Source organism: Protopterus annectens, chromosome 9.part0 (genome assembly GCF_019279795.1).
Source record: "Protopterus annectens isolate FY-2018-M chromosome 9.part0, PAN1.0, whole genome shotgun sequence".
Taxonomy (NCBI): Eukaryota; Metazoa; Chordata; order Ceratodontiformes; family Protopteridae; genus Protopterus; species Protopterus annectens.
Genome location: NC_056743.1, coordinates 1,574,529,722 through 1,574,555,949, shown reverse-complemented (window position 1 = coordinate 1,574,555,949; position 26,228 = coordinate 1,574,529,722). Strand labels below are relative to the sequence as shown.

Here is a 26,228-nt window from a genome sequence, read left to right as displayed (position 1 = left end):
GATGTCGGTGTCTGTCTGTCTCTGTCTCTCTCTCTCTCTCTCTCTCTCTCCGTAACAGCAATGGAATGATTGCATGTGTGGACAGCAAGTACAGCCTGCCTTTATAGGTATCTGCACATGTGCATGTGATGGCCTCTGCACCAACTGGTGGCCACCATTTGGTAATTGCATGCAGCCTTCTGTGTGGTGATTGCAGTACTCACTGTCATAGCAACCCAATTCTATAAATTGCTAAGTCAGGTAGGCTTAGCCCTTTCAGCTTTCCAAAGTGGGGCCGATGCTTGTTTGCTGTGGACACCATTGTGTAAGTCAGTAGGTTGGTATACTTCTTATATCTGAAGCTAGGGGTGTAGCCAGTGATTTGAATGTTGTACTCAGACCTGAATGTTGCCACTTCAAGTATACAGTTGTCAGTGTAGAATTGTACTCACCCCTACAAATGCTAACACAAGATACATGGGAGTATGTAGTTTCTTTTCTACTTATACAATTAGCTGCAATATATAAGTAGTTATTGAGATGTATTCATTTGGCACATGAACTGTTTGTGAACTGCTATACTGTGAATATTAATGTACTCACTTTTGCACAGTTTCTGCTTTTTTATTGTTGACATTAGCACAGGATGCTCAAGAAAACTGGACAATTCCAGTACTAAGTGTGCCTACCTACATCCTTGGTGGACCCTGAACACACAGGTATTTTGTACATTTGGGTGGGGATTGTCCTGCTATGATACTGTGTGGGGGTTGTAAAGTGCTGCTGTAACATTATTTACTGCTAGAATGGCTGGTTCTGTTATCGCAGTCACGTAATGCAATTCCACAACAACTGCTGGTAAAGTTCCACAGAACAGGTTTTGTGTTATGGCATTCCTATCTTTCCTTTACATTCACTCATTCTGATGCATGATATATCTATTTCAGCAACAACCTGCTGTATATCTACTGTGGCTTAGTGGTACTTCATACAGTCTAGTGTGTCCACGGTCTGGGGTTCGAGACTGACAGAGATGTTTTATTTTGCTGCTGAGCAGAACAAGAGCCCTCACATGCAGGGTGACTAAGGCACTTTTAAGCAGTTGTAAGCAGGTTTGCGCGGGTTTGCACGAAGCTTAGCAATACTTAGTTAAGCGCACACAAGCGCACACTCATGCAAACCTGCTAACTACTGCTTAAAATTGCTTACTCCCGCTAACACCCACGCTCATTTCTTTGAAAGAAAAGAAAATGGGGAGATAGGAAAGTGGTGAAAAAGGGGCACAAAGAGGGAAAGACAGTGGGGAAAATAGCTTGGGATGTGCAGGACGGGTGTAGGGAAGGTCCATAGATGCCCATTTCTTTAACAGCAACAGCTGTGCATATGCTAGAAATTTGGAGGGAAATATGAAACCTTCCACCCCTGAGAGAGGGGTGAGGACAACAAAGTATGTTGTACTGCTAATTAAATATCAGTTTATGTGTCCAGCGGACATGTGTGCAAAATGGGCAGCTATGTATGGGGCGTAATTTTTTTTTTGGGAGCAGATTGCCCTTTTTTTTTCAGGTGAGAGTGGAATGTGTGGTAAGGGAAGTGGGTATATATGGGGAGGTAGGTTGGGGAGGTAAACAGACAAGACAAACAAGACACATACAGGGGTGGAATATGACACATGTGGTGGGTGAACATCATTGACGGGGAAGGATGTTTGGAAATCGCAAGCCCATGAGTCCACAGATGGCAACAGTGGAACTGAGATCCCCACCCATGGGCAGTCACCCCTGCACCTTCACAGCCCAGAGGGTGGCTGTGCTGGGGGCTGCGTAGGAGGGCCAGGCTCACCAGTGAGTCGTGCCACATGTGCCTCAAGCTGGCATAGAGGATCAGCGACTGAACGCTCGTTCTCCCTACGCACCACAGCCTGGACCATTCAGAGGGTGATAGGTGGCCCTCCTCCGGCCATGCTTGCATGGGAGGGATGAGCCCCATCCCCTGCAGCACTTACACCCAAAGCTGGCACAGGGCTAATGGCGGAGGAGGTCCCAGGCTGGGCACTGGACCTGCTGGTGCCAGGTGCCATCGCCAGCTGAGGTGGGACATTTGGGTCCACTGGGACTGGCCTTCCCATACATTCTAGGTTTAGGAGGATTTAATGATAATATGGGTTGCTAACAGCCAACAACATTCCAAATTAGTTGTAACAGAATTCAGTAGTATTCCCATTAACCCAACACACCAGAGTTCCAACAGTTGAACAGCAAGCATAACACATGCATATATAGAACAACAGTGAACATTCCAACAGCATACAGGATTAATTGGTGGCAACAGGCCACCAATATTGTGGTATTTGAACAGGACACATGCATCAAAGTAAATGCAGATATTTATGAACCAATAGAACACATATCCCAACAAATGTTTTGAGATTAGACATACCCATTGACGTGTGGAATTGCATTATTTATGCACATACAGTAGGGTGTAAAAAGATACCTCCATTAACAACTTATATGTACTTATAGTTTACACTACATTCCTATTGACTGCAGGTATATATTCCCTACATGTATTATTACACATGGCAATGTCCGTTAAATTGTGAAATGGGTTTTGCTAGTTCTTTATATACCTGACCTGTATCTGACATACAAACTGTCCAGGATGCAGATGTTACTGCTACGTATTTATATATTTTATTTATATTTATATATCTACATATCTGGATGTGTTCAGGTGACATTATCAATTATATTTTAACAGCCCCCTACATTTCTAGCAGCACACTGACATTTCTGGGGAACACAATAACAAGCTACTCATGTGCCAGATTATAACCTATACATGCCAGCCATTAACCAACTGTTGAGGACTGTATATATGCTTAACAGCTACTGACACTCCCTGCTTCCACTTTATATGGGCCTACCCAAGTGTGTGTTGACAGCGCTTAATACAACAGTAAAATTTCTATAATGCAAGAGTACAACAACATATTGAAGAAAGTGACATGGACACACTCCAGGAATTATACCTTTATTAATTACATTACACACTTTTCTAGAGGCTCTCTCATTTATTTAATATTACAGTGCATGCAGACGACTTATTCAAGACATATTATACCTTTATTAATGGGTTACAACACTCTTTTTCATGCTCTGTCACTTATTTTATATAACAATACATGCAGAATAATTACTAGCCTGCCTGGTGGCGCAGCCTTAGCAGCCTATCTGCATATGCTTGCTGATTCGCAGCACAGAAACCTGCAGCTGTGAAGTAAATGAAGTGATATTGAGACATATACCTATCCATAATATAGACTACAATAGCAATTCTTACATACTTCATTCCATGGCTACCTACTCAGTAGTGGGGCATTTTCCATCCCATGGGCCTCCTGTATCCACTGGTTCAGTCGGTCCTGCTTCCATCTCTTCAGTTTGAGTAGTGGTGTCTGACCTTCTCACCAGTCCGAGGGACACCTGTGGCACTGGTGAGATCATGTGCTAGATGGTTCCAGGCTTCTGCTTTGTATTCAGTGCCCTGGAACTGGCCCTGCAGGAGTCTGTCATCATGATTATGGATGAGGAGCCAAACCATCACTTTTGACCCCTCAGTGCCCCACCGTTGCACTCGAAAGCAAGAGCCCTCTCCAACACCAGTCATGCTTCCTGCAGATGGGAGCTACAACCAGTTATGGCAATTATTCCCGCCTATGGGGCTTAAATATGCCTCATTTCCCACACTTATTTGTGATTGGCCGGTTTTGAAAATCTCAGCTGAAAGCACATCTGCTTAGCACTGGGTAAACGTTCATTAATATGTATGTGTGTGTTGAAAGTGCATGCATATCAAAAGCTGTCATGACTTAGTGGTTCAGTACTGTGATTATGGTGAACAGTATCCCGGGTTCGAGGCCTGTCATTGCTTTTTATTTTACTGCTGGCCAGACCAGCTAGGAGGTGTGGCTGTGTTTAGCCGACTTTGCTCAACTTTGTCCAACGTTGCTCTATGTTGCTCTACGTTGCCCGACATTGCGCTAGTTAGCACGGTGCGCAGCTACACGCAAACATGTTTTGTTTGCGCTAGTTGGTGCAATGCGCAGCTCTGTGCAAAGCCATTGCGCTAGTTAAAGCAGTGCTAAACTATAAGCAATTATACTTAAATGTGCTTAATACTGGTAAACTTTGCTTAGCAGTGCTTCACATTTCATAAGATATGTTATTTATGCATTCATCAGTATGCATAACCATTTCACCTTCTTATATATATATATATATATATATATATATATATATATATATATATATATATATATATATGTATAGCAAATATCATTCACTACTACATAGGCCATTTCAATGCTTTCTACTAATATTTAAAAGATAAATGTCAGGAATTATTTTTCTATACAGATTTCCTACAGAAAATAGAAAGGGGAGTGGTGGGATTCGAACCGGGAATGCTTCCTCTTTGTGCGATTGCTATTCGGCTTAATTTGCATATAAGTTTCTTATTATCCTCTTCGATCTCTAAATTGCTAACTGTAGCTAAGCAATGGGCAAACCCGTGCAAACACGTGCAAATACGGGCAGCTATAGCGGGAATAATAATAAAAAAGAAAGGAGTGTTTTACATTTTATAATTGTACAGGGGTTTAGAATGTGGAGGAGTGTAGTGTTGGGTATGTACACATTTGAGCGGACTCGCTCATGTCAGTTGACATTTGCCGATTGAGGGACTTGCAGAGGCATGGATTTTTGGACTGCTCGGCAGTCCAACATGCCCCCTGCATTCGTGCATGGTCCGTGTTAGCCTAAGAGTTGAGTCAGCACACCCTCATTAATATGCATGGTGCACTGACGTCTTCCTCTTAGGCTGCAATTTCCATGTAAGACTTATTCAGTCTTACATGGAGGATTAGTGAATCCTGGCCACAGTCTATTTCCTGTTTATTTCTTTGGCTGTTTCTTTCTTTTTATAGGTATACTAATACTGCGGTGGTGGTGCTGCGGTAGCGTTGTCACCTCACAGTAAGACATTGTCCCATTTGATTTTCAGCTAGAGCGTCTCCTGTGTGGAGGCATACATGAATGGGGCATGCCTTTGTTGAAGGTTGTGCGTCAGGGCTGGTAACCCGGTACGTAAAAATCCACTACCAAACATTAGCGGACCGGAGTTCCACTGCGGCGACCCCTAACCAGGAAAAGCCGAAAGACACAAACAAACTAGCATAAAACAATGAAAACATGTTCAGGTGTTTTACTACTTTTTGTCTATCACAACAGCACTATTTTTGCAAACTCAAATATTGCATTATGTACTTGACAGTTGTTGTGGGATATTAAAATATCCTTATACAGTTAATTTTTACAATGTGCTTCAAACTCTGCTGTATAATTTGTGGGCCATTACAGACACTACAAAACATTTAGTAAGACCACCTCTGTCCCTTCAGAAGACATATTTGATTTACTTAATATAGTTTGAAGTTAGCAGGTACTAATCAATTATTTTGTCTTCTTTTTATTTATTTATCTATCTATTTACTTACTTTTTCTGTTCTTCCACTAGACCTTCTAAATGACAACACTACTGTTACTAATTTGCCCATTTCTTTCATCAGAGGTGACAGCTAGGCATCACTGGAGACCTATTTATTTATTAATTTCATGTCACAGGTACCTAAGCAGAACATTTGTTCCATCTATAGTAATGCTTGGGTGGCAGGAAGTGGCCAGCTTTCAGATGCAACAAAGCAGCCTGTCCACATCTTTGAGCTGCTGTCCCCCTATGGCATCTCTATTGAGGTCTGCTGCTCACAGCTGCCTACTGTGGGAAACATGCCTTTGTATGCTGACATTCTGAGCCACTGTACTTGCAGATGAGTGGCAAGTACTCACCAGGCCTGTACTCCACAGAAGTAATACTCGGTGTTCCCTTTAAATGTCACCTTGGTTTTTAGACTAAGCCATGTCCCTTCCCAAACAACAGACAAATCAGCAGGGGTCTTCATCCCCATCGCCTTCATTCTGGTACTTCCACGACCAAAGGTGATAGTCAAACTTGGGTTGTCTGGGCTGAAGTCAGAGCTTTATTCCTCAATATCACAAAGATGGATCTGAGTTGTGTTTTTTTCAAATGTGAAAAGTTTAAAGTAATGCTAAAAATAAATTTCACTTCAGATATTATGGAGCTAATGACTACATTTTAGCATGGAAGTCAAGCTGTTTTGTTACAAAGTTAAACTCGTAAAATTATCAGCTTTATTTTTCACCACATTTTAACTGTATGTTTTTTGTTGCATGTTTAATCATTCACGTCTACAGTTACAAATTTACTGTAAAAAGAAGGAAATAAATTTGTATCGAAGTGGGGCACCGAATTGTACGTGCTTCTACAGTTCCACAAGTCTCCAGTAACGTCAGGATTAATAAGTAAATAAACCTTTTTTTTGTTTTTTTTTTGTTTTTTTTTTGTCTTACCTTCTTTGGTTGCTTTGTTTTAGTTTTGCAAGTTACTGTGCTGAACACAGAGGGCAGACCAGTACAAGAGCTAACTTTCCCCCAAGACTATCCTGGCACCAGCACCATACAACTGTCTGCAAACACCATCAAGCAGAATAGCCGCAATGGTAAGGGTCATTTTGGTCTAACAAATGCACGCAGTTTAACACCATCAAGCAGAATAGCTGCAATGGTAAGGGTCATTTTAGTCTAAGAAACACAAGCAGTTTACAGCATTCAGTGTTGATGTGTTTATTCTGCAACTTGTACTTTTGTTAACAAGTATGTTTTTTAAATAGTAAAATAGGAAGAAAATAAATGAAAATGTTTATTTTTAAAGGTGCAGTCTGATTGAGAGTAGTTTTTTTGACATAGATAAAAGGAGTTAAATTTTGCAGTAACTGTCAAGTTCAAGTTACGTATAGCTACAGCAATGTGAAACAACTATCTGTAGCAAGTTTTAATAATGCTGGACACTTAAATGACCGCTATGGGCAGAAAATGGAGAAACATATGTTTTTAACCTGTCTTTAAGTACTACTCAATGTAATCTTGCCTACAGTGCAATAACCAGGTATTACTATTGTCAGAATTATTGTAACACAAATAACTGTCATGAGGCAGACATGTCGATGTGATCTTGTTTTCTTGAAGGTAATATAATGCAATGTGAGGGTGCAGCTGAGGATTTATTTACTCTAGTCACTCCTTTTAGTTCTCACTGCCGCTTACTTAGAATAGAAATGCCGCTGAGTTTGAGAATTTACAAAGTATCAGTGATTAGTTTGCAATGGATCTTACAACTTTGTTTTCACAAAATTTCTTTTGCAGACAAAAAATGAGACATTTCCTTCAGCTGCAAATAATGCTTAGATTACATAGACTTTGCAAAATGTGATACGTCTGTGAAATTTCATGTCCTGTGCTAAGTATTTCCTCTCTTTTTTTTCTTCCATTAGTCAGTTATAGTATTGCATGTTATACCTTTCTAAGCTTCCCAGACATTTGTGGGTATCCAGTGCAGATCCTACAATACAGCCATAATACTGTCAAACTAAAGTCAAAATTGAAAAAAAGTATAAGCAATTGCTTATGGAAGTAAAACGTTCCATGAATATATTTATTGTAAGCAGGACAAGTGCTGCCATAGCATATATTCTTGTTAAGCATAATCAGAAAGTACTTATCGAAGACACCCCCAGCATCACAGGTTATGTTGCTTAATTTGCAGAAACATAACCTAACACTGAAGTACACCATGCAAAGATCCATACATAGCTAATATTGTGAATATAGCATAACTGCCAGAATCAAAAAAAATTAAAAGAAGTAGAGGCTATTGGGCAATTCTGCAGTCCTCTATAAAGATAATCAAACATACCAGAAACAGCTTGAAAATGGTGAGTCTAAAGGAAGTGGCAGTAATACACTGGCTAGACCTAAAATCATTGGTGAAAATTTAAATCCAGTCTGAACTGCATTAATGGAAAAATAAGTTCTCTCAAGAATTTAATGTTCAAGTTAACAAGATTTATTAGCTCTCTTTTGAAATGTCAGTACTCGAAATGCTGAGTGCTAACAAGCTGAAAAAAAAAGACCGAAAACCCAGGAGAAGAGTGAATCTCAGAGATTGCCCTTCTTCTTTAAACTTCCTTTTTAAACTGGGGCAAGTTGCTCTGCACCCTTCGATGTGGGGAGCAAGCCCCCCACACACCCCTGTACATATATATATATATATATATATATATATATATATATTTTTTTTTTTTTTTTTTCAACTCCAATATTGCACAATAAGGAGAAAGTGATAAAGCTAGAACTCACTATTCTCTGAGTCTAACTGCCATTACATGATGCCGGAGGCCTACCAGTAACAAAGTTGTGGGCATCAATAAACTGGCTGGCGACAAGCAATAGATTTCACATTTTTATTAATTAATCTCATGAGCTAATATATAATGCAGTCGCAATACCTAAACATGCCTGAATGTTTACAATCTCTTAGTTCTTTTTATTCTATCAAGATGGTGCCGTTTCTTTTTTTAATGATTATTATTCTGTCTGTAAGTAAACTTGATGTGCCTACAACTTTAATAACATTATTGTTATTAAATAAGAAATCTCATTTCTTTTTGAATGATATTCACAGCTTCTTAATTGGTGAAATTGAATTAACTGTTAAAAAATTACCAAGTTGAGTATATTACCTGTTATACCTGGAGTATCTTTGCCAGCTAATCTACTATCTGTCCATGGCTGAATCTCACCATCCTAAACATCTTGGCATGTTGCTGTCTGAAAACATGTACATTCATTTATTCTTTCAATAATTATCTGCTTAATCCAATACAGGGCCATGGAGGAGCAGAACCTTATCCCAGTACTTACTGGGCACAAGGCAGAGCAGTCCTTCCTGAATGGGGTGCCAATCTGTTACAGGAGATCATGTCCGCATAGAGACACACACCCACTCACACCCACAAGCACCCATCCACAGACACACACACAACACACGCGCGTGCGCGTGCGCGTACGCATGTGCACACACACACACACACACACACACACACACACACACACACACACACACACACACACACACACACACACACACATGGCTTATTTACTTACCAGCAAAAATTTACTGGTTTTGTTGATGCCATTTTGTATTTAACAAGTTTGAAAAGGTTCCCTTAAATGCAGTTTAGATGCCTAAACAAAAATAATATCAATTATTCATTAATCTGAGCTTGTTTTCCTTTATTATTTTTAATCTTACTATTGTAGATTTACTTGCTGACTTTGGACTTCTCTGAAACTTTTGTATGCTGTCTTCTAGAATCCAGTACCCTGCCAAGTTGCAGGTTCAGTAGCCTAATGCTGTAGTAGTTTTTCAAGCAGGTGAACTGAGATACTATGTGATTCATGGAGAAGATGGTCAGTTACATGGAAGAAATCAAAGACATCTTTTTAAGACAAGAATATCAAGTCTGGACAGCCAAATGCAAGTTGAAAAAAAAAACACATTGCTATAGACGTTTGTATGATGAGTTAACATTATGCCTTGAGTTTGACTCATATGGTTTATTTAGCAACCCAGGTACTAAAGAAGACGATGGGAGGGAGGAACAAATGTCGACTAATCCACCCTGGGTGTGGGGGGGTAGGCCTGACTTGCTGCATTACTGGGTGATAGCAGCAACAGGAGACACAGTATACAGTGCACAGTGGTGACCAAGTCTGCACCCACAAGGCTGCGTAGTAGCTGCATGTTATGATAATGTAGCATGACAGTGTATATATATATATATATATATATATATATATATATATATATATATATATATATATATATATATATATATATATATATATATATGTGTATATATATATATATATATATATATATATATATATATATATATATATATGTATGCCCCTGAGTGGTTTTGGGGGAGTTATATGTGTGTTATGGATGCCACAAAGAAAGGTTAGGCGAAATAGAACACTTCCTCACACCTTTTTCCGAAAAATAAATAGATCACTCCCACCTTCTCAAAAACTAACAAGCATATATATTATTTATTTCTTTTGTTTGACATTTGTTTACTGGGATGGTCTGACTGGGTCTACAGAACCCAGTTTCAGCAGAGGCCCGGGGAGAACAGCTCCACATACAGTACAATACAAATACAGTATAATCCAGTACAATACAAATGACATTAGAAATACTATGCACAAATAAGTTGAAAGAACAAAGTATGTTATAAGATGTTGCAATATATTACTACATATCTAGACAATGCTATAGAGTTAAAACATTATAGACAGTAATAGTCACTCTCACCATACATGATGTAGATAGTGTCCAAAAATTAGTAGGTAGGTAGTGCAATGTATGACATTGACTGCTATAGTGCATGAAAAATAGAATGTTAGTTTCAGTTAGGAAAATAGCATCCAAAAAGTTAGTGAGAGAAAGTTAAGAAAAATAGGTTCATAGGTAGGTACTAGGCTATTGGCCCTAAGGCCTATATAAGCCTAGTCAAAAAGGTACCCTGGCTTTCGCCACCCAAGAAAATTATTTTCCTGTGCCCCTGTCGAGCAGAGACACAGAAGTGATCCTCGGGGTGAATTTCCTATTTCCCATCCAATCATCAAGATTTTTCTTGAAGAGTGCTAATGAGGAGCTTTGTTTCATATAGACAGGCAGTTTGTTCCAGAGTATGGGAAGTCTCTAGGACAGGAATCTATCCCCCCAGCATGTTCTGTTTATTGTGTTGACAGAGTTTAGGTCCCTAGAGTGTGTAGCTCGAAGGGATTTGGATTTCTTTAAGTGCAGCATGTCCAACAGCTCTGGGTTTGACATAGCTTTGTATGTTAGGCAGAGATCACCTCTGAGTAGGCTATATGCAATGGAGTAAAGCTGAAGTTTTTTGAGATGGTCTGCGTAGGGCAAAACAGCCTGAACAGTAGCTTAAGAATATGGTATAGAAACAGAGAAGGAGTTAGAAGAGCCTTAGGATCGTGCAGTTTGTGAGGGATTGAAATGTGACAGAAGAGGATGATGAGGCTAGTATGGAAGAAGAGGAAGGCAGGCTTTATGCAGGAGGAGAGCCATGCATTTTTTAGATGATTTTTTAAAGAGGCTTTGAAATGGGTTAGGCCAGGCATAGACCTGGTAGCTAGAGGTAGCGAATTACAAAGTATAGAGACAGAGTATGAATACAGAGAGTGACCTGGTTTTCTTGTGGGTTTTGAGATAGCTAAGAGATTTTTGTATTCTGATCATAGGGATTGGTTTGGTGTGTAAGGTGTGACTAGATTGGCTAGAGCAGGGCAGGCAGTGGGCTTGAAAATAAGGTTGTGCAAGGTGGATAGCTGAATAAAGGCAAGTTGGTTGGGGAGTTCAAACCAGTTTAATTCTAGGAGTGGTTTACAGTGGTGTGTGTGATATTTAGAGTTTGTGGCAAACTTTGCAACTTTGTTGTAGCACTGTTCCAACTTGCTTAGGGTAGAAGTTTATAAGTTAGTTAGGATAGGGGCACCATAAAGAAGGGAGGGAAGTAAAAATGTTTTTGCAAGAGTAGTTTTGGTTGCTGCAGTAAAGAAATGTTTGTTTCTATATAAGGGTCCCAGCTTTTGATGAGTTTTCATTATATTTTTCTGTATATGGGGTCAAATGAATTGAGTTGTCAATGATAACTCCTAAAAGTTTGGTTTCCTGCACTATTTCTATGACAGTGTTGTCAGATGCAAGGATGTTGAAATGACCAGTGACAAGGAATGTGTTTTTGGGATGAAAGAGCACTAGTTTTGTCTTCTTTGGATTAAGAATGAGTTGGGCATTTTTTAGCCAGGATTCATCTGCAGTAAAGGACTGTTGAGTTTTTGAAAGTAGTTCTGGTAGTGACTGAGCAGTGCAGATTATGGTGGAGTCATCAGCATATTGAATGAGGGTCGCAAGGTGAGAGGCAGTGTGAAGGTTGTTTGTAAAAATGTTAAAAAGTACAGGTCCTAGGATTGAGCCTTGAGGGACTCTAGTAAGGTTGTGGAGAAAAGGTGAGAGTTGTTGGACCATTTCACTGCTTGTTTACAATCCTTGAGGTAGCTCTGAAACCATTTTACTGTGTTACACGAGAAGCCTAAGTTAGACAGTGTGTTCAATAGTAAGGGGAGAGACACTGTGTCAAATGCCTTGGAGAGATCAAGGAATACTGAGGCTGTATAGCATCCCACATCGCTGGCCTTGTTTACAGTGTCTGTAAAAGATAATACTGTTGTAGCTGTGCTGTGGCTAGGTTGGGAGCTATGTTGGGTTTTGCTTAAAAGGTTGTTTTGCAATAGATATTGCATTACCTGCTGATGGATACCTCTCTTAAGAATTTTGGATATGGGTGACAAGATGAATATAGGATGGAAAATGGATGGATCAAAAGAGTTGCCTCCTTTGTGGATGGGGGTGATGTGAGATTGTATATGCCTAAGAGCCATTGAGTAGTTCTGAGGTCTGGGGGTTACTTAAGATTCACCCTTAAAATTTCCTTTATTTTATGTTATTTGAGCTTGTTATACAGTCTGGGAGAATAAGCAGAAAGTGCTAAAACTAGAACACTTTGTTTCTCACTATTCTATGAGTCTATGCTACAGCTACTAGCTACACTAATTCAGGGGTAAAACAGTGGTGCAGTGGTGCAACAGTTAGTGTTGTCTCCCCACAACAAGAGGTCCTCTGGTTCTATTCTCAGGTGGGGTGCCTTCTGTGTGGAGTCTGCATGTCCTCCTTGCATTTGTGTGGGTTTCCTCTGGGGTTTTGGTTTTCTCCTGCATTCCAAAGACATGCTTCTGGACCATTTCTCCCCAGGCCACCACCAAAAATGGGCTCTGTCCCAGTCAGACTTTACCAGAAAACAAATGTTAAATAAATAACGTTAACTAGGTGAGGGAGCTGTTTCAAAGGACCTTTTCAGTCACATGTCTTGCCACAAAGCAAATACAGTACAGATGAAAATAGAAATTAAAGAAATATAACTACATGCACTAGTAAGAGATGCATTTAAATTTCAAAATGTGCATTAGATGGAATAAAATAGTTAAACTTTTTAACATGAATATGACAAATGCAACAGTCTGAGCAGAGACAAGAAAATAATTTTTTTTTTTTAATTTCTTAAGGCAGAGGGAGAGGGAGAGAGAGAGAGTTTGAAGTAGCTGGAGCAGTTTTGGAGAATGCTTTTCCAGCAATTGTCATTTGACAGGGGGATTGCCAAGCAGACTAGACATACCATTAAATACATTGGGATGAGGCTGACAAAGCTATAGATGGACTGAAAGAGGGACCAAACTCACTTCATGCCTTCTTTGAAGACAGTTCCCTTCTCATTGTCACTCATTGAGCTGTGTCTACGGAAACAATCTTGATGGTTAGCAGTAATAAGGACAAAAAGATTTAAACAAAGATAGGACAGAGGAATGAAGATGTACTGGATCTGTGTCACATGTTCCCCCTATATGAAGATATTAATTCTTTTGTGTTTTCACCATTATCACGGTGACCAGAAAGAAATGTGGAAGTCCAGACAGAGCATTTAATTAAAAAGTCTAGATGGTTTTGACCATTCAAGAAACCAGCTTGATATACCAACATTTTTAATGTTGGTGATTATATTAAAGACCGAAAAGTTGCATTATATGAAATGCCTACCAAATGGGAAAAAAAAGTCTGACTTGACATAAAAAAAGACCTTGGCATAATTAGTGTAGAGGTAAAGGTAATTTAAAAGTAATACATTTACAATAATGCATGCTACATAATATTAAATTAATTAAATATTGTATTATAAAAAAGGTGGTGTAGAGTATTAAGGTATATATCTTTAAGGATTTAAGAGATAGTAGACAGGAAATGCATGTCATGTTGTTGACTCCCTCCCAGAAGCTTTCACAATAAAAACATCATGGACACTAGTAACACTTGCAAATTGTCAGTCTTTATTGAACATCCTGTTACAAATGTCATTAGGTGTACTGTCACTTTAAGAATGACACAGTTTACTGAAAGGGCTACTTGGAAACAATAACATGTGTAATTTAAAGAATATTAGATGAAAATACTTTTGTACAAAGCTATGAAGGTAATGTCCATTTGGAAATAAGTAGCTCTGCCATACCCAGCTACACACTCATGTTTATGACCATGAGCATTGGTATGCAAGGCAAGCCCAGCAAAGTGAAATGTGTTGGAATTGCCAACAATGAATCATAGTAAATTCCTAAGATACATGTCTCCAGTTTGTAGTCAATTAATGGCAGATTTCCAGAAAATTATTGATGTTTTCAATATGAAAACACTTTAACATACAATTGTGCAGAAATGTTTTATAAAATCCTCTTTATAAGTGTCCTTTCCAGGACTGAACACGGACTGCTGGTTTGTTGAAGTGAGTTGCTCAAGGTCACATGGCAAGTGAGCATAGAAAAAGAATGTAAACTAAACATCAGTTAGCGGGGCAAAGTTTGTTGTTTGACTCCAGTAATCCACATAGACAGCTATTAGTATCCCTGTTCTATACATATATCACTTTGCAAAATCTTCCATTTTAAATAATTTGGGACTGTGCCAGAAAATACAATGTGAAGTAAGAATAAGGTGAAGAGTTGTTTGTTTGTTTGTTTTGTCACAGGTGTGGTTAAAGTGGTGTGTATCTTATACAACAATTTGGGAGTTTTCCTTTCCACTGAGAATGCCACAGTGAAGATTGGAACGGACTTTGGTGTATCCAACCCCACAGTTGTGGTCAACTCACAGATTATTGCTGCCTCCATAAACAAGGAGTCCAGCCGGGTGTTCCTAACTGACCCTGTTGTCTTTACCATGCCTCACCTAGAGGTAAGTGAGAGTTGTATGCTACAGTTAAGTCAGTTTTTGTAAGACTTTTTTTTTTTTTTTTTGTCACTAAAATGAGAATTCACCAATAATCAGAATAAAGGATGATTGTTCTTACTGCTAAACTAAAGAAACAATTCCAGCCATTAACACACAGGTTCATTAAGATATTAATGTACTTATTCAGACACACACAAACATACATATACATATATATATATATATATATATATATATATATGGTTCACTTTATAATTTCGAAATACTGAAACCCCAGATTTCAGTATCCCGAAATTATCAAGTCGAACCTTTAAAATTGAGAAAGTGCATAATCGCAAATCCGAATATCTCAAATTCGCGGTTATGGCTTTACGGTACCTTACGTGCGGTGTTGTGAGTGGATGGTGTTGTCTGGTGTTGTGTGTGGATTTAGGTGTAATTTAAGGTAAGTGAGTGTTTTGTAAGGGTTTTGTGTGGGAGTTTGAGTGTGTATGACTGTGTTTGTCAGTTGTATGTGTGGGTTAGGGTAGGCAGGTGAAAGTATGGGTTTGTAAGTGTTGGATGTGTTGGTGTTTGTATATGTGTGATGTTTGTGTATGTATGAGGGACTGTAGAATGTGTGGGTGTGAGTTTCCTTTCTGTGTCTGTTTGTGCGATCTCAGAGTTAGTATATATAAGTAGGGGGTGTGTGGGGGGGTGCAGGTGGGCTTACCACCCTGCTTATATGTAGTGTAGGTTTGTGTGTGTTTTGTTTGTTGTAGTGTGGGTTGGATGATGCATGTGTTGTGTGGTATATGGTGTGTTTCTGTTCGTGATTTTATGTTTCATGATTTTGTATTTTAGGGATGTGGGACATTCGACTTTATGGTTTCAAAATACTGAAATTCAGGATTTCAGTATTTTGAAATTATAAAGTGAGCCTCTATATATATATGTATATCTGTATATATATATATATATATATATATATATACAGATATACATATATATATATATATATATATATCTGTATATATATATATATATATATATATATATATATATATATATATATATATATACAGATATATATATATATATATATATATATATATATATATATATATATATATATATATATATATATATATATATATATATATATATGTATATATATAATTTGCATTTTAAAATACTATAAATGCATTAATGAAATTTTAACAAATTTTCTGAAAAGGTAATTGAGGAAAGAGATGAAGGGAATACATAAGTTCATAGTTTAGTACTAGGCTAGCTGCCTTTGTTGGCCATTTTAAACCTAGGCAATCTCCCTTTTTTGTGCTCAAAGTAACCTGTCCTACCTGGTTATAGAGTGTCAGTATCTATCCCAGGGTCGAAGTATACATGAAGTGTAATATCCTCTGTCCTTCACAACTAATGACATTTGAGAGATGAAGTAGTGGGGTTTATTCATCTCTTAACATTTGAACATACTACTCTAAGCAGATCCATGGTGAAAGGATAAATATGGAAGATCAGGAGTCATGAATTCCCTTATGTATTCTTCTGTTGCAATACACCATGGGAGTGCTAAATACCCTTAAGGATGCATGTGACATCTGTAGGTATGCGGTGCTAAATACCCTTAAGGATGCATGTGACATCTGTAGGTATGCAGTGCTAAATACCCCTAAGGATGCATGTGACATCTGTAGGTATGCAGTGCTAAATACCCCTAAGGATGCATGTGACATCTGTAGGTATGCAGTGCTAAATACCCTTAAGGATGCATGTGACATCTGTAGGTATGCAGTGCTAAATACCCTTAAGGATGCATGTGACATCTGTAGGTATGCAGTGCTAAATACCCTTAAGGATGCATGTGACATCTGTAGGTATGCAGTGCTAAATACCCCTAAGGATGCATGTGACATCTGTAGGTATGCAGTGCTAAATACCCCTAAGGATGCATGTGACATCTGTAGGTATGCAGTGCTAAATACCCCTAAGGATGCATGTGACATCTGTAGGTATGCAGTGCTAAATACCCCTAAGGATGCATGTGACATCTGTAGGTATGCATTTTTTCAATACACAATTTGATGTTGAAGGGTCTGGCTGAGTCTTGAAGTTCAGCTCATCCTCAACATTCAGGTATCACTGCATCACCCATCAGACCGCCAGTCTGTTGGATCCCACCTAAACTTGATATACACACTTTAGATATGTAACTTCCATCCCACGCCCAGACCAATTTGTAATCAAAACTATTTCTACACAACCAGAATCACTCTACATTTTAATGATCAGAGACCCCAATCTGCATTTCTTCCCACATCAGCATTAGTTGTCTGTGGTATTTCCTTTTCCAGCATGCTGTCAGTAAATGAGTTTCTAACCCTTTTACTCAAACCAGGCCTGTGCATGCCTAGTGAGCTGAAACGGATGTTAGGCTCTTCCCAGCTTGATCTATTAATGATCACAGCAGTACCTGCACAACCTTTCCAACCTGTGAGTGACTGGAAGCCTTTGCCTGCATTCCTGTCCATTTGTTAACATTGCCTCCTCCATGGTGTAAATGCTTTAGCCATATGTGGATTGTGTGTATTCATTGTCTGTTGCCATCATCTTATTGTAGATATTGATGTGCTTTTCCATCCATCTCATCCTACTTATAAGACATCTAGCCTACAGCCACCCCAGTGAACATCTGTGACTATTAAAAAGTAACCTAGGTTCATAGGAGATTACTAGGCTAATGGCTTAAGAGCCCATACAACCCTAACAAATATAACCCGATTTCACCCAGTATATGGCCCCTAGGGGCAAGAGGATTTGTGCTTATGTAATGAGCATATTACAGACTGCCCTCGTCCATAAGGGATATAGGCAGTATAAGAAATCCCATACTGTTACAACCCCCCGTTGATGAAAATCAGACTAACCTCATCACTGATGTTTCTTCCGTGCTGATACCACCTCAAATAACACCTGTTAATTAGCCAATTGTTGAAATCAGTCAGCTTTTCATTGTACCTTGCCATACCTCTTGGTGAAATGAGATATTTCTCTGCATTTCCCTTAGCCATCATATTATAGAGGAATGTGATATGTTTTAAAATGTTACAAACTAACACAGGAAAGTGAATAAATAGGGTGTGTCATTCAAGCGATCAGTATATATATTAGTTAGTTAATAAATAAGTTAGCTAGTTAACTAAGTTAAATAAACTGATCTGAAGGCTCTTTTCAGCTGTAACATGAGCCACAGGCACAAATGTATAAATATTTTACATACATTTCCAACAACACGTTTCTAACTAGGGTTCAGAGTCACAGTTGTCTCATCTAGTGCCAAGTGCCCATTGCAGAAATTGTGCACCACCCCCTCAGCATTTCAAGTTAAGAACAAAAAAAAAAAAGAAACAAAAAAAAAGGTCGTTGGCTTTCTGTGTAGCAAGCAAATTCGTACATGTTTAGCAACTGGCTTCCTACAGCTGATACACACCTCCCACCCCCACCCCCAGCTCTTCCACGAAGAATGAAAAATAACGGTGCAGGAAAAAGTAAATGGAAGTGCACTTCTGCACTTCTCAACTACACCTCCTAACACTTGGTACCCAGGGCACTTGCCCCCTACACCCCACTCTTGCAGTGATACTGCCAGTGTTTAGCAAATGTACAAAGTTATGATTTGCAATCATTTACACATTTAGAATCTAACAAAGCATGATTAACCAAAGTTTAGAATTATATAACAGAATTTAACATAAATAATGTTCATGCCTTCCTTGGGTACTGCGCCTCCTGGGTCAGTGGCTCAGACTTTTCCAACAGCAAACAAAACATTGTACAAGTCAGCTGATTTTTAACCTACTAGGTACAAACAAATTTGCACCAAATTCATGCCCAAGTCGTAAACTATGGCAGTGGGTTAATGGTAGGAAAACGCAGGGATAGAAAAAGCACATAGAAAAAAAAGTTTTGTTAAAGTTAATCCTCCTTGCCTTTCATGATCTGGAGAGATTAGAAAAAACTTGTAATAGCCAACAAATCAGCTATATGAAGGAAACAGTCTTATCAATGATTTACAGAGACACTCTGAAAAAATATACTGGCTAAGCTATCTAATTAGATAATTAGTTTATAAGGGTTGGATATGTGATAGTCAGGGAGAAATTATATTTTAAAACTTTTACAGTCCTGAGACAGGTAGTCTTTCAGTTTAGCTTGTTAACTTAGCAAAAATTATTTTAGTAGGTGAAAGAAACAGGCTGGGTTGTTTCTATTTTGTAAAAAGCATTTCCACCTATAATGAATCTAAAAGATAAGATTATTAATATCCCACTTCATGCCACAGAGTGATAGGACTCAGACTCTGAGCAAGATGTCCCGACTTCAGTTAGTGGCTTCAGCACTAGAAGAACCAAGTGGTGTGGGGGATGAGAAAAGCATGTCTTTTTGTAAGTGCCTGCAGGAAGGAGTTTGAAGTCTTCCTTGCTGCTGTCTATGCTGCTCCAGAGCTAACTGGATGCTGGTCCACATCAGCTAAGACACAGATATGAGAGGAGGGCAGGCATGACTTTCAAGCCACATTCCCAGTAGATTTCACAGGGTATGTGTGAGAGTGAGCATGCTGTGTTGGTAGCTCCCTGGAGATGTGGGTGTTAATATCACAAAAAAGGAAGTGGGTTTAGGGACAAAAACAAAAGTCTCCTCACTTATAGCCATGCCATGGACTGCTGTCACTTTATGGGGGAATGAAAGGGCTCTAGTGGCTGTCTTGCTGGAGAGGAATGAATGGGCTCCAAAACTCTAACTTCAGTGAGGAATGAATGGGATGTCAATGCAGTGGCTTGATGACTATCAGGCAAGGAGGTAGTAAAAGTACATGAAAAAAAAAAACAGTATTGTTAGAGTTACACAACCTTGCTTCTGTGAACTGAGAGACTACCTGTTTTATTGGCAGAGATGCTGTCAGACCATGGGATTGGTATATTCCATGCTGAGTAGCTTAACCATAAGAGAAGCTAACTGTAGCTGTGCTGAATGCTGTCATTGTTTTGTTTGTTTGATTTTAATGGAGAAACAAATAGAACACTAAGAGGATGTACCAGTGAACATATATGCATATATATATATATATATATATATATATATATATATATATATATATATATATATATATATATATATATATATATATATATATGCGTGTGTGTATATGTACATATGTGTATCTATATATATATATATATATATATATATATATATGTATACGCGGTGATGGTGCTGCGGTAGCATTGTCGCTGCACAGTAAGACACTGTCTGGTTCGATTCTAAGCTAGAGCGTCTTCTGCGTGGAGACATGCGTGAATGGGCATACCTTCGTTGAAGGTTGTGCGTCAGGGCTGGTAACTCGGTACGTAAAAATCAACTACCAATCATTAGCGGACCGGATTTCGCTGTGGCGACCACTAACCGGGAAAAGACAAAAGACACAAACAAACAATAGATATATATATATATATATATATATATATATATATATATATATATAGAGAGAGAGAGAGAGAGAGAGGTTTACTATCAAAAATTCGAAAATAAAAAAAAAAAAGTGTACCTAACTTCAAATTTTAACATCGGAAATGAACATTTCCATATGCACCTAATGTCCCTTAATGTTCCCTTAACTCCCTACCTAACTAGCCTGCACTCACATCTATGCAGGGGGGCAAGCCCCCCTGCACCCCCCACACACCCCCAACTTAATATTCCAACTCCGAGATCGCACTACAATGAGGAAAGGGATGTATTTCCCTAACCGCACTGTACCGCGATCCCCTTACATGAGCGAACGTTATAATTGCGAATGCACAGTCCATTCGCAATGATAACGTTCGCTCACATCACCTGCCGAACTATGAAGTATTCGAGCATATGTTGTTCGAATACTTCATAGCCGTGCAATTGTACGTCGGCATTTTGATAGTAACCCTATATATATATATATATATATATATATATATATATATATATATATATATATATATATATATTTAATAGGAAATTAAACAAGAAAAATGCATATGCAACGTATATATTAGACACCAATGAGGGCATACATTTAGTTTTGTAGTTCTGCAGGTTTTATAACACAGCAATGTGGTGGAAATATTAAGAAATAAACTAAAAAGCTAGAGTATAAATGGATAATTAAATTGAATGTTACAGGGAATATGGGCTTGAATGAATGCATTTATCTTAAGCCAATGTTAAAGAACTGGACGTTAATTCAGTAGGGACACTTAGTAAAAATAGGCACATTTCATTTGATTTTACTATTTAAATGTCGATATTCTTATGTTTTGTTTAATACTTGAAAAGTGCTTTTTGTGAAAAAACACTTGCATTGTTTTATTAATTGTGTTTTTTTTTTGTTCTTAATAAAATGCAGTTTGTGGATGGTCTATGGTGCACTGTTTTCTACAGAAAAATACTCTAGTAAGGAAACCTTCATCCATTTTACATTAAAAACTGCAATGACTTTACTAAACCATTTACAAAAACAACATGAGCCCTAGCTAACAGACTATACCTGCTACTATAATCTAAGATTTCTTGAGAATATAATCCTTTTTTAAAGCTTTCTGATTGGGCAGAGGGTAACGAGAGAGCGATATTCTTGCAGTGAAGTGGTGGAGGAACTTTTGGAACTGGAAATACAGTTGCGAGTTTGAAATGAGAAAGAATTACACCAATTGTAAGGGTGAGATTAACAGTAAAGGATGGAGGCCTAGTTATAATTGAGAGCAAAGCATCCCTTAGTAGCCAGCACACCAGTCCTACAGTGTACACATAGTCAGCTACAAGTATCCATTGGGCATGGAATGCTGGGTAATGAAGTCAACCACAGTTTGCCAGGTATGAGCACTGTGAGCAGGTGCACATGTAAACAATAGCAGCAATGATGAGCACAGGGGGCAACAGCACAAACATGGAGCATCAGGAAATGCCTTCTACTGGTAAGTAGTGGCAATATACTGCGGGTGAGAGTACTGTTGGCCACAGATAACCAAAAATATTTCAGAGTTTCATTGTTTCACCATAATGTCATGTAAATGAGTGCCAATTTGCATAATGCAGGCACTAGAGATGAGGTATCCACTACAGAGGATGATATCCAAATGTTCCTGCTTATTGCAGTATACTAACCCAGTCCCTTCCCCCTTCCCAGTGAAGAAACATCACCTGAGTTCTAGCATTGTAGAAGTATCAGTTTGTGTCATATTGACACAGCATATTGAGATGAAACAAAAAAAGGACATATGGAAAATTATCTTTTAAGCTTGTCATGTTATTTTACATGTGTGAGTTTTGTGCAGTCCTTCTCTCCCAAAGTACATTCTTATGAAAAAGTTGCACAGAAACAAACTTCCATCACTGGTTTGGGGGGCATTGTCCATTGGTGAACTTGCATGCACTTGCATACACACACCATGAGAACGAAACACACATACACACACACACACACACACACACACACACACACACACACACACACACACACACACACATCTTATGAGTTTGTGTGTGTGTGTGCATTTACGTGCATGTAGGAATATATATATATATATATATATATATATATATATATATATGTGTGTGTGTGTGTGTGTGTATATATATATATATATATATATATATAGCTATATTAACAAGCAACCAAATATACTGTCTTTGTCACCTTTTCTAACAGTGATTGTGACATTAATCATTGCCTGGAAAATGCAAGGATGCAAGCACAATATTTTTCTATGTTAGATACGTGATCAAACCAGTAGATTATTAATATTCTGCAGTGTGAAGTGATTTGGAGAAGGGCACTGAGATATGGTCAGATTATAACTAACAAAATCATGCTTTGCTGAGAGCAGTAAACTAGTGTAGCTTGCACCTTTTTCTCTTTCTTTCTTCATCATTTTTTCACAATTTTTCATATCTTCCCTTCGTTTTCTTTCTTTCCTCCTCCCCAGTGCTATTTCTTTCATTCTTCCTTACATTACTCTTCCCTTCGTTTTCTTTCTTTCCTCCTCCCCAGTGCTATTTCTTTCATTCTTCCTTACATTACTCTTCCCTTCGTTTTCTTTCTTTCCTCCTCCCCAGTGCTATTTCTTTCATTCTTCCTTACATTACTCTTCCCTTCGTTTTCTTTCTTTCCTCCTCCCCAGTGCTATTTCTTTCATTCTTCCTTACATTATTTTAGTTTCTTCCCTTCACTCCTTCTTTTCTTCTTTCTTTGTAGCAGCATCAGGCTACAAACCATATTTACAGTTAGGAAATATAATTTCAGGATACGGGGTACCACTTTCCTACGGATTAGGTTAGTAGCGTGATATTGACAGAAGGCCAGTGAAGGCTGGGCATTCTTTCCTGGGCAAGAGTGAGGGGTTTAGTTCCATACAGCTGTTTCCACTCGAGTGTAAGAAAGAAGGACTGACAAGTTTTTAAATCAGTAATAATTTACCTGGTCTTGTAAAGTCTGAAATGCTGTTAAGATTAAATGGCGTGCTATCACTGGCCAAAATTTGATTTTCCTATGTGAAAGATTTTATATTACATTCTGAGTAAATAACACCTATATTGTATTATACATGTTTGGTAAAACAATAGAAAGAAATGATCAGTTATCCAAGTATCAAATTTCATGTACAGAAACAGTACAATTTACAAACTGAAAACTTATAATGAGAAAAGTTTCTGTAAATCACAACCTTTCCCTGTTAAGCTAAATACCTTTTAAATAAGACTAACCTACTCTGTCTGGATCGATACTGTGGTATTCATTTTTTTTCACAAACATGCACACATTATATATATAGATATATATAGATAGATATATATATATATAAATATATATATATATATATATATATATATATATATATATATACACACACACACACATGGGTGTACTTTCCTACAACAAAATTTCACTTTTTCAAAATGGGAAAGTACATCCTGACTTAAGCGAAAGTGCACTTTAACAAAAGTGCAGTTTCACTTAAGCTCACTAGACCAAACCTACCACACCACAATGCATGTCATTGAAAAACGGGTTATGTCCCCCACTGTGATGCAATAGTCACGGACCATAGGGTTAGGGCATGGGTCAAGGTAAAGGGATAGCCCTACTAACTATCCCCTTACCCTAACCCGTGCTCTAACCCCAAGGTCCGTGACTATCGGACTACAGTGGAGGACATAGTCCGATTTGGATTGTCTTACTGTGCTGCGATACTCACGGACCTTAGGGTTAGAGCATGGGTCAAAGTAAAGGGATAGCCCTACTAACTATCCCCTTACCCTAACCCAACCCTAACCCTAAGGTCTGTGACTGCTAGCCCGTTCGGACTAGTGGGTTCGCGAGAGTGCACTTTCGTGTTAGTATGGGTGTACTTTTGAAGATCGAAGTAATGAACTTTCATTCTTCAAAAGTACACCCATATGTGTGTGTGTGTGTGTGTGTGTGTGTGTGTGTGTGTGTGTGTGTGTGTTTAATACCATGAATTCTCTCAACAAAGCTGGTCAACTCAGCAAATCAACAAACCCCTTGCACTAACTTGCATTTACTGTACTTTGCATAGGACCTGTAGCTGTTAATATATACTAAAATCTACTTTGGAAGAGTCAAACTCTCAACAGTAGCCTTTATTATATATTATAAAATGTTACTGTTTGATAAAACAAAGTTAGTGTGAGTTTGGCAATTTCCTTTTATTATGTCATACTTGTTGTAAAGCCTGTTTGGGTACTTTAATAAAGCATTGTTAAGGAACACAGTTTGATTATTGGTATGCACAAATAACTATTTTTAATACTCTGAGTTCTCCAGTTTTACTTGGCTAAAAATTGTTTCCCCAAAAAAATCTTTTAATTGGTTATGTTTAAAACCTGTGTTTAAGTAGAAAGTGATTTGTGTTTCTTTACTTATCCCAAACTTTGTATTCAGGAAGTAGTCAGTGTTTCCTGAGGCATGTTCCCCACCTTGGTTCATAGTAAAGTAAAAGCATTGTTTTATAGTGGACTTCGCAGAGCATACATCAGACAAGGTGAAGGTATTATTAGGCATGCCCCTGTCCTTTTTATTTTTTTCTTGCCATCACTAACACTGCTTCTCCTAACCCCATCGATCTGTCAGCTGTTTTTGTTCCTATGAATGACTCCATTCACAGAAACCAACCTCTTGTACTCTAATTCATCTTGCAGAGTAAGGAATACATGAAGTACCAGTGGACAATATATTCTGTGTATAACACCTCAATTCTTGTTAACAGTAATGATGGCTTATGTTCTTCCCTCTACATTCATACTGTATTACAGTTTAACATTGTTTAAGTATATATGGAAAGCACACCTGCATTGCAGTTGCCTCATCCCTGAAGAAGCTTTTGTGAAATTAGGTCCTTACAAATGAACTAATTTCATCATAACTATAATTTGATTTTAAGGTAATGTACAGTGGGGCCAGTTACGAAAAATTATTTTGTGTATGCCTTCTCAATTTTATATTTTTCTAATGCTAGTTGTTTGGTTGATTTGGTCAATGAAAGTACAACAATAATCACTTTGTAAACGAAAATCACACCCTTTTAAGCATTCTCAATGTTTATCACCTTACGTATCCAAAAAAGGAAAGGAGCATGCCTCACAAGGCACTTTCTGCCACTCATCTGGTACTTTGGCTACAAGATAAAGTCTGTGCTCCAGTTTCTTTGCTTGATTCAGTTTGCTGAATTCTCTCTCTTGATTTTTACTTTTTGTTCCCTGCATTTATCTCTTCTCTGCAGCCTACCGATCACTTCAATGCTAACTGCTCTTTCTGGAATTATTCGGAGAGATCAATGATGGGGTACTGGTCCACCCAAGGCTGCCGCTTACTGGAGACCAACAGCACCCATACCACCTGTGCCTGCAGTCATCTTACTAACTTTGGCATCCTCATGGCATACAGGGAAGCAGTGGTAAGGGAGAATCCCACTTTGTAATTTATTGTGCCGAGATACTTCAACATCTCGGCATTTATTGGTGTATCATTCCACATAAGCAGTAGAATTAAAGGCTTGTAATGACGTTTATTTGTTGCTTCCGTTTGCACCAGTGATGGGAAAATAACCAGTAGGTGCCCAAGAAATTATAGAGTGATAGAGTACCATGTAGTCTTGTAATGGAAGCATGCCATGGGTATTCCACTTGCTAATAAATGGCACTGATGATTAACTAAAAGATTAAAAAGAATTTAATTAAGCAGGTTTAACCAAGATTTGTAAACATGGACTAGTACAGATCTGAGAAAGACTAGTTTCACTATT

The 26,228-nt window shown here is 38.3% G+C and overlaps 1 protein-coding gene across 10 annotated transcripts in view; it reads left to right on the top strand.

The window, feature by feature from the left end:
• Positions 1 to 26,228, top strand: part of LOC122812189 (adhesion G protein-coupled receptor L1-like) — a 3,245,860-nt gene that overhangs the window by 2,884,279 nt on the left and 335,353 nt on the right. For all 10 annotated transcript variants that reach the window (XM_044084524.1, XM_044084517.1, XM_044084518.1 and 7 more), the window contains 3 exons: positions 6,494 to 6,619; positions 14,675 to 14,880; positions 25,707 to 25,880. In XM_044084524.1, the coding sequence (XP_043940459.1) occupies positions 6,494 to 6,619; positions 14,675 to 14,880; positions 25,707 to 25,880 (506 nt within the window). The remainder of the gene's footprint in view (positions 1 to 6,493; positions 6,620 to 14,674; positions 14,881 to 25,706; positions 25,881 to 26,228) is intronic.